Source organism: Triticum urartu, chromosome 7A, assembly GCF_056163025.1.
Source record: "Triticum urartu cultivar PI428250 chromosome 7A, HENAU_Tu73, whole genome shotgun sequence".
Lineage (NCBI taxonomy): Eukaryota > Viridiplantae > Streptophyta > Magnoliopsida > Poales > Poaceae > Triticum > Triticum urartu.
In genome coordinates this window covers 498,388,935-498,398,939 of record NC_141879.1, presented here as the reverse complement: position 1 = coordinate 498,398,939, position 10,005 = coordinate 498,388,935, and the positions used below count along the sequence as shown (strand labels likewise).

At 47.6% G+C, this 10,005-nt stretch overlaps 1 protein-coding gene across 1 annotated transcript; it reads left to right on the top strand.

Moving 5' to 3' along the window:
* The first annotated feature begins 982 nt into the window (after positions 1-982).
* Positions 983-3,117, top strand: DIM1A (Ribosomal RNA adenine dimethylase family protein). Its single transcript, XM_048686686.2, has 2 exons — positions 983-1,451; positions 2,155-3,117. Exons 1-2 carry the CDS (start codon positions 1,131-1,133, stop codon positions 2,902-2,904), a joined length of 1,071 nt encoding a protein of 356 aa, XP_048542643.1. The 5' UTR covers positions 983-1,130; the 3' UTR covers positions 2,905-3,117.
* The last annotated feature ends 6,888 nt before the right edge of the window (positions 3,118-10,005 follow it).

Below are 10,005 nucleotides of genomic sequence, written 5' to 3'. Positions count from 1 at the left end.
AGCGCACACCCACCTCTGAGCTGGGCCGACCCGTTTTACCTTTTTTGTGTAAAAAAAGAAGCAGCACGCGCAGAGACTCAAACATGGGATCTCCTTATACTCGACATAACGCACTAACCACCCAGCCGCTACGCGAGTTGTGCTCAGTTCTCCCTTTTCTTCTTTTTCTTTTGTCTTTCCTTTCTCTTTTCCCCCCTTTTCCTTTTCTTTTTATTTTTTCTCTTTCTTAAATTCGTGAACTTTTTCTCCAAAATTGATGAACCTTTTTCAAACTCTTTTTTTTCAAAATGAATGAAAATGGTGACTTGTTTCAAAATCGATGAACCTTTTTTCAAAATTTATGAACATTTTTTATTTGATGAAACTTTTGTTCAAAATTGATGAACTTTTTTTCAAATTCTTAAACTTTTTCCAAAACCGATGAACTTTTTTCAAATTTGATGAATGTTTTTTTCAAAATTGGTGAAGTTTTTTTCAAAATCGATGAAGGTTTTTTTCAAAATTGATGAACTTTTTTTCACATTTGATAAATGTTTTGTTCAAAATCAATGAACTTTTTCCAAATTTGATGAACTTATTTTCAAATTTGTGTACTTTTTCCAAAATTTCATGAACTTTTTTTTCAAATTCGTGAAGTTTCTTGAAGTCACGAACTTTTTAAATTTGTATGAACCTTTTCAAATTTATGAATTTCTTTCAAGTTCACGTTTTCCAAATGAGCAAAGTTTTTTCGAATCGCCACAGTACTGAAGTAACTGATATCGCTACAATACTTGAAACGCTACAGCCCTCGCGCCCTGCTACTGTACTGTGCAAATAGGCCGGCCCAATCGGGACAGCCTTGTGCGCCAGGAAGGAAAACTGGCGCAACAGGCGCCGATTAGGAGGTCCCTATATCATCATGGGCCTATCAGCTTCATTCGGGCTGCATCAGTGCCGGCCTGTTTCGATTACTTTATAAATATAAAAAGGAAAAAGGAAATGCCATATTTCTTGACGCCCCCAAAACCCTAGCCGCTTCTTCTCTCTGCCCACTCCCCGCGCGAGCCACAGACGGCCGCCGCCTCACCACCGCTGAGACCTCCTCCTCCCCAGGCAGGCGCGAGAGTATACCCCAGAATAATACCACCATGGCCGGCGGCAAGATCCAGAAGAAGCGCCACGGCGGCGGTGGCGGCGGCGGCGGCGCGCGGCTGCAGGGCGGGATCCCGTTCGAGAAGTCCAAGGGCCAGCACATCCTGCGGAACCCGGCGCTCGTGGACTCCATCATCGCCAAGGCCGGCCTCAAGCCCACCGACACCGTCCTCGAGATCGGGCCCGGAACGGGAAATCTCACCAAGCGGCTGCTCGAGTCCGGCGTCAAGGCCGTTGTCGCCGTCGAGCTCGACCCGCGGATGGTTCTCGAGCTGAGCCGCCGGTTCCAGGGCCACCCCCTGTCCTCACGCCTCAAGGTACAAGAACTCTTCTTTGTGGCTCCTAGTTTTTTCATATCTATGGAAATTTTGTTTTTCGCAGATAATTCAGTACTATAGGTTTGTGCTGTGCTGCTATATCTGTTTTCTACTGTGCTTGCTCTGCAATTGACTGCTCAGAGATTGTTTTTTGGCGGTAGACGGAGAATTCGGGGTTGTATGATGTTGGGCTCATTTAGCTGAACTTAGTATGTGTCTTAGTAGTGCCATCCTGTTTTTTTCTTTAACCCTGGTAGTTGAGTTAGTAAGTGCTACATAGTGATTGTTCCTGTCAACCCGGAGCAATAGCAATACATCTGTGAGGGGAGTTTTGCGCCTACACCAACTGACTATTTCCATATTCTTGATTGTTAAAGTTACTAGGCACTGTTGCATATTATTGTGAATAATTGTAGCACAATACTGTATGACTCATCAGCTAATATAGGGTACTATTGGTGTGTTAGGAGAACTAAGATTGTCTTGATATGACGGGCATGATTTAATTTAGAAGTAAACTGCAAATTTGGATTATAATATACAGTGATCAATGAGTTGTGGTACCGCTGATGACTATCAGAAGGGGAGATGAAACAAAAACAATCAAGCTTATATCTAGTCCACACTCTTTCATGAATCTTCAGTTCTAATTTGAACCAATTGTTTGTTAATAAAATGAGTATTCTTGTGAACCATGATGCAGGTTATCCAAGGGGATGTTCTGAAATGTGATCTTCCATACTTTGATATCTGCGTGGCAAACATCCCGTACCAGATATCATCCCCCCTTACATTCAAGCTTCTGTCACACCGTCCGATCTTCAGGTGTGCTGTGATCATGTTTCAACGTGAATTTGCCATGAGACTTGTAGCACAGCCTGGAGACACTCTGTACTGCCGTCTGTCAGTGAACGTGCAGCTCTTATCTCGCGTGTCACATCTGCTGAAGGTTGGGCGGAATAACTTCAGGCCTCCACCCAAGGTAGATTCTTCAGTTGTGCGCATTGAGCCAAGGAAGCCCCTCCCTCCCGTCAGCTTCAAAGAGTGGGATGGGCTCGTGAGGATTTGTTTCAATCGGAAAAACAAAACCCTGGGCTCCCTTTTCAAGCAGAAGCGCGTTCTTGAGTTGCTAGAGAAGAATTACAAGACAATGCAATCTCTCCAACTTGCCCAAGAATCTGAAATGGGCGAGGAGAAGATGTCACCTGATGATGTTGCAGTGCTGGCCAATATGGTCGAGGACCTGAGCGTGGAGACCAATGACGAGAAAGAGGACGACGACATGGAAATGGATGACGCTGATGCGGCAGACGGCCGTGCTAGCTTCAAAGAAAAGATTATGGGTATATTGCAGCAGGGTGATTTTGCAGAGAAGAGGTCTTCCAAGCTGAGCCAAGTTGATTTCCTGTACCTGCTGTCTCTCTTCAACAAAGCAGGTATACATTTTTCGTGAGGGCCTGCTTTAGTCAGCTAGCTTGAGATGGATCTTGAAAAGCCGTGTTTATTTTTTGCCCCATGTTCTGTAAGTCCTAGTAAAAGTTAAAAGTCATCTATGTGATTTTGTGCTCTGAAATATTTTTGACACCGTCGGTTTTGCCCCAGCTGTAGTAGAGAACTCAAATAATTCCAAGGTAAGATGTTCAAACGGGGTTGTCTATGCCTGTTATCCTTGCATTTGTATGGTTTGATATTATGCCCTTGTTGAGGGTGTGAAGCAGATGCAAGTTTAGTCGCTATTTCAGTATTTGGTACTCAGAATCGAGCTGAATTATCAAATCTCTCCTTTACTACTCCCTCTGTCCCATAATATAAGAACATTTTCTTATACTCCCTCTGGTCCTTTTTACTTTGCGTATTAAATTTGTGTTAAGTCAAACTTTGCAAAGTTTGACCAAATTTATATTTAAAAATACTAACATCTCCAATACCAAATATATATGCTATGAAACTATATTTCACAATTAATCTCACAATATTAATTAGGCATTGTGATTGTTGGTAAGTTTGATCAAAGTAGGGATACTTTGATTTTGGACAAAACTTATATGCAAACTAATAAAGACCGTGTGGAGTATTAGAGCAACTCTAGCAGACCCCTAACCGCCAAATTACGGGTTGGGGTTAGAAAATCTGCACGAATAGACCCTGCATCCCGCCTCGGCCCGCAATTTTTTTTTGCGGGGTGCGGCAAATCTTCTCCCCTAACCTCTATCTTCACGTGCTGGGAGGCCGACCCGAGCTCAACCCCTATCCCGTGCGAGATTTGGCGGGAGGGACGTTTTCGCGCGGCCCTTCTCGCTCCCCATCCTCTGCCACCATTGCCCCCATTCTGCAAGCTCCGGCTGCTCCTCCCTGCCGTCCCTCGCCGCCATGGACGACCCCATGCTGTCACCCGTCACCGTCGGGGTCGTGCACGCTCCTTCCCCTCGGACGGATCTCGTCACCGGCCATGTTGGCCCCGCCGCCGTCGCCCAAGCCCACGCCGCGCCTGCCCACAAGCGGCAGGGCAACGTGGTCGTGCAAGACGGGAATCCGGCCGCCCCCGCCGCGATGGCCCACGCTCCAGGCGCCAACGCGGCAGCCGATCCCGGTCGGCGGCGGAGAAGGTCAGCAAGGTCGCGGGCGTAAAGCGGAGGAAGGTTCCGGCTTCAAAGAAGCCACCTTCTTCAACCTCTCGCTCCATCCCCCCACAAGGAGGTGCTCCGGCGATGCCGTTCAACGGTGCCACTCCTCCCGCGAGCGAGGTGTTCGACAAAATGGCCGGAAGGTATGCGTCTTCGGTCTTGGCGATTCCCTTTCATTTTTCGCCAGTATTCTCAATAGCGCGTGACTTAATATCGTTCGCTATAGCGGTGGTTCGAATAATGCAACAACCAAGTTCGTGAACTTGCTGGACACGAACGCGGTTGACATTGATCAAGCCCCTTTCGAACTGTAACACCCCGGTGTAATGATGCTACAGTAACCCCTGGAGTTAAGTTAACCTTTTTGCTAAACATGTGCCTGATCATTATTATCTCATGTTTCCTTCAACTTCCTCTTTGAATGCAAATTCAAATGCTAAGTGAAATTCAAAATTTCTCAAACATGAAAACAAAAATGTTCATCATGTGCCAAATATTCCACAACTAATATTGGTGGTGAACCAACATTTTGCAAAGGGTTTAAGTGGCCTAAACTACTTAAAGCAGTGACCTAAGCAATAAATTAAATGCCTTTTTTAATTTATAAAATTGGCAACTTTTCCAAAAGCCTCCCAACCTTTTTGTGGCAATGCACTTTATTCTTTGAAATTGTCTTGGCCAGTGGCATAATTTTGCAAGGTCATTTTTGGCTAAAAAGAAAATGCAAAAGCTGCTGAAAATAAAAAAGAAAAACTAAAAGAAAAAGGAAAAGAGAGAGGAAAGAGGAACCCCCCTCCCTGGACCGAACCCACCTGGGTTGGCCCACCTAACCCACCCGAGCCAGCCCGGTTGCCCCTCGCACCGGTCTCCCCCCCGCCCTGTTCCTCGGTCTCAGACCGCTACAAGGGCTCATCGCCACCCGACCACTTCGCCGACGATGACGGCGGATAAGGCATGCGCCTCCGCGCCCCCTCGATCCCCTCTCCTACTCACCTCACCAGTTGCCCCGCTCCGCCTCTCCCTCTCCCCATCAGATTCCCCCTCGCCCCCTCTCTGCTTCGATTTGGGCGGATGCCCGAGCGCCACCGTCACCCATACGCCGCTCCGTCAAGTCCAGGAGTCCGGCGTGGCCCTCATCTTCTTCCTCGACAACGGATCGGGACCGGGAGGGCCGCCGCCGTCGCAGTCGTCCTCTTCCTCCTGTACGGCCACCGCACGACCTCGCCGTCAATCTGCAGCACCGGTCCTCCCCGAGCCCACTACCTAGTCCCCACGCTCCCGCGGTGAGCTCCTACGCCGAACGCGCCCGTCCCTACCCCCTCTAGTCGCCCGTAGCCTCTGCTTCGCTAGCGCACGCACACACCACCGCCGACGAGCTCGCCGTCATGGCCTTCGCCATTGTAACACGCGGCTAAGCCTCGCATCGAGCTCCGGGAGCTCGTGCGAGTCCAAGGCCAGCACCAGCGCACCCCCCGTTCCTCCTAGCCCTGTTTCCACTAGCGCCCGAACTCCAGCGCTGCGGAGCTCGTCGCCGGCGCGTCTCTGGTGACCAGTTGGTCACGGGCGTTTGCCCGTTAGCTTCGTCGCGTCGCGCAGCTTCCGTCTAGCCCTTTCACCCGCGTCGTAGCACACCGAAACTCTGTTCCGTCGTCACCCGTACCTGCTCCGCCGCAAACCTCGTCGCCGGCGCCCTTTTTGGCCAAGTCCGGCCGTGCCTCTGCCACCATTCGACGCGGCATCGTGCGCGTGTTCGAACGGTGCCAACCGCACGCGAAACGGCCGCCCCTAGCACGTTTCCGACGAGGCCCGAGCGGCTCTGCCGCGTCCTAGCATCGCCGGCGGCAAGGCGCCTGCCTCCGCCGATGTGGCTGGCCGGGCCCCACCCCTGGCTCACTGCCAGTGGGCTCCACGGGCCCCAGTTGATTGGGTTGACCCAGTCAACTGCTGACTGGGCAGCCCAATGTCACTGACAAGAGGGCCCCACCGCACAATTAATTTGATTGAAATGTTTTTATAAATAAAAATAATTAGTTAACCTAATTAGTCAGAGACATGTGGGGCCCTACTGCTAATTAACCACGTTTAATTAAAATAACACACTGTTAGCCCTCTGTCTATGACATGTAGGACCCACTGGTCAGTTTGACCAGTCAGCGGGTCTGTTGACCTGCTGATGTCATGCTGACACTCTGCTGACGTTATAGTTCCTTTTCTGTTAATATATATAATTCCAAAATATGTTTTAAACTTGCAAAAATCATAGTAATTAAACCGTAACTCCGATGAAAATGTTTTCTACATGAAAGTTGCTCAGAAAAATCCAACGAATCCGGATACATGGTCCGTTCATCTGTCACATGCCCCTAGCATGCTGAACTTGGAACCTTCCCCCTCTTTTCCTTTATCCGGAATCCACCTAACGTCGGGAATTCATCCTCGGATGTTTATCCCCTCCGTCTGCAATGTGAAGTACTACGTTAGGACAACCCTAGCTCTGCCCGTCGTCATGTAATGCTTAGTGATGCTACTGTTTGCTGTGTATTTACTGTTTCTTCCCCCTCTTCTCTTCGGTAGACCCCGAGACCGCTGGTGATGCCCCTGTGATCGACTACGTCGACGACGACCCCTCCTTGCCAGAGCAACCAGGCAAGCAAACCCCCCTTGAGCATTCCGATATCGCCCATTCCTTTCCCTCTCATGCTTGCATTAGAACTGCTACTGCTTTTTGTATGATCCTACTCTGATGCATAGCCTGTTGTTGTTACCTGCTTTCATACCTTACTTGTTTATCCTAAATTGCTTAGTATAGGTTGGTTAGAGATCCATTAGTGACCCCACCTTGTCCCAGTTGCCTCGCTTTATGTTCGATGACTCGATCAACGTGATCGATGTCCAGGCCCCGACACCGCACATCACACCCCCCTAGTTGTACGACTCTGCAGAGTTACCATCAAGTGCCGGGGGTGGAACCTCATACATCACTCCTGATGAGATCTCTGTAGTGTAGCTATCCGGTCGTGGTCATCGAGGGTGATTTCCTCCTTAACCACTTCCGTTACGGCTCTGTCGTGCAACCCCTCAAGCATGAACCTCGAGGGTGGATCCTCTTACGTTCACCTGGATGACAACATCGAGTGGAATTCACCGGGGATGATTCCTCGGGTTTTCCCCTTGGTGTTAGACACAAAGTTACTATGGTTATTATGACTTTGCACTGAGCCATGTTACTAAAGACGGGTCGGCCCTAAGGGGTACCCGCGCGAGCTTAATAGCGAGTGATGTGGAGTCGGGTTGACCTGGAAGGTGCCCGCAAGATACTTACGAGGCGTGGCCGGGCATTCTTAGCCCTTGCCGCAAGTACTCGAGACAGGGCGACGGGGTCACATCGATCATGAGTCTCCGCTCGTTACCGCGTGCTCCTAATCCACTATGGTTTGGATATTTGATCCGAGGGGCCTCTGGCCTGATAGCACTAACCATCACGTGGGCATTGTATGGGCGTTCTGTGTTGTATGCATCAGCCGAAGCTTAATTGACGTCAGCGACTGAGCGACGCGCGCCGGGTTGGACTATGTAAGCTCCTGCCTTGTTTAAGGAGGTAGCTAGGTCTGCTCACTGGCCGCGTACGCAACGTGCAGGAGTTCCCGGGGAGATGGCCCATGACCCCTGGGGGCATAGGTTTAGTCCGGCGTGCTTGACCTCTCTATTAAGCCTAGAAGCTGATATTAGAGTCATGCTAGTGGGTAGTTGTTGATTAGTAGAAATACTTGTGTTGAGGTTTGTGATTCCCGTAGCATGCACGTATGGTGAACCATTATGTAACGAAGTTGGAGCATGAGGTATTTATTGATTGTCTTCCTTATGAGTGGCAGTCGGGGACGAGCGATGGTCTTTTCCTACCAATCTATCCCCCTAAGAGCATGCGCGTAGTACTTTGTTTCGATGACTAATAGATTTTTGCAATAAGTATGTGAGTTCTTTATGACTAATGTTGAATCCATGGATTATACGCACTCTCACCCTTCCACCATTGCTAGCCTCTCTAGTATCGCACAACTTTCGCCGGTACCATAAACCCACCATATACCTTCCTCAAAACAGCCACCGTATGGCATTTCCATAGCCATTCCGAGATATATTGCCATGCAACTTTCATCATCATCATATACATGACTTGAGCATTCATTGTCATATTGCTTTGCATGATCGTAAGATAGCTAGCATGATGTTTTCATGGCTTGTCCGTTTTTTGATGTCATTGCTACGCTAGATCATTGCACATCCCGGTACACCACCGGAGGCATTCATATAAATTCATATCTTTGTTCTAGTATCGAGTTGTAATATTGAGTTGTAAGTAAATAAAAGTGTGATGATCATCATTATTAGAGCATAGCCCCAGTGAGGAAAGGATGATGGAGACTGTGATTCCCCCATAAGTCGGGATGAGACTCCGGACTTTACAAAAAAATAATAAAAGAGGCCAAAGAAGCCCAAATAAAAAAGAGAGGCCAAAGAAGCCCACCAAAAAATGAGAGAAAAAAAGAGAAAGGGCAGTGCTACTATCCCTTTTCCACACTTGTGCTTCAAAGTAGCACCATGTTCTTCATATAGAGAGTCTCTTGAGTTATCACTTTCATATACTAGTGGGAATTTTCATTATAGAACTTGGCTTGTATATTCCGATGATGGTCTTCCTCAAATGCCCGAGGTCTTCATGAGCAAGCAAGTTGGATGCACACCCACTTAGTTTCAGTTGGAGCTTTCATACACATATAGCTCTAGTGCATCCGTTGCATGACAATCCCTACTCACTCACATTGATATCTATTGATGGGCATCTCCATAGCCCGTTGATACGCCTAGTTGATGTGAGACTATCTTCTCCTTTTTGTCTTCTCCACCATCATATTCTATTCCACCTATAGTGCTATGTCCATGGCTCACGCACATGTATTGCGTGAAAGTTGAAAAGGTTTGAGAACATCAAAAGTATGAAACAATTGCTTGGCTTGTCATCGGGGTTGTGCATGATGTGAATATTTTGTGTGGTGAAGATGGAGCATAGCCAGACTATATGATTTTGTAGGGATAACTTTCTTTGGCCATGTAATTTTGAAAAGACACGATTGCTTTATTACTAGGCTTGAAGTATTATTGTTTTTATGTCAAAGGATAGACTATGAATCACTCGTATCTTAATATTCATGCCATGATTAGATATGTGATCAAGATTATGCTAGGTAGCATTCCACATCAAAAATTATATTTTTAATCATTTACTTACTCGAGGACGAGCAGGAATTAAGCTTGGGGATGCTGATACGTCTCCGTCGTATCTATAATTTTTGATTGTTCCATGCCAATATTCTATAACTTTCATATACTTTTGGCAACTTTTTACTCTATTTTTGGGACTAACATATTGATCCAGTGCCCAGTGCCTGATACGTCTCCAACATATCTATAATTTTTGCTTGCTCCATGCTATATTATCTACTGTTTTGGACTATATTGGGCTTTATTTTTCACTTCTATATTATTTTTGGGACTAACCTATTAACCGGAGGACCAGCCCAGAATTGTTGTTTTTTGCCTATTTCAGTGTTTCGGATAAACGGAATATCAAATGGAGTCCAAACGGAATAAAATCTTCAGGAACGTGATTTTCTCACCGAACGTGATCCAGGAGACTTGGACCCTACTCCAAGGAGTCAAAGAGGAGGTCACGAGGGTGGAGGGCGCCCCCCTAGGGTGCGCCCCCTGCCTCGTGGGCCCCTCGGTGCTCCACTGACGTACTCCTTCCTCCTATATATACATACGTACCCCAAACGATCAGAACAGGAGCCAAAAACCTAATTCCACCGCCGCAACTTTCTGTATCCACGAGATCCCATCTTGGGGTCTGTTCCAGAGCTCCGCCGGAGAGG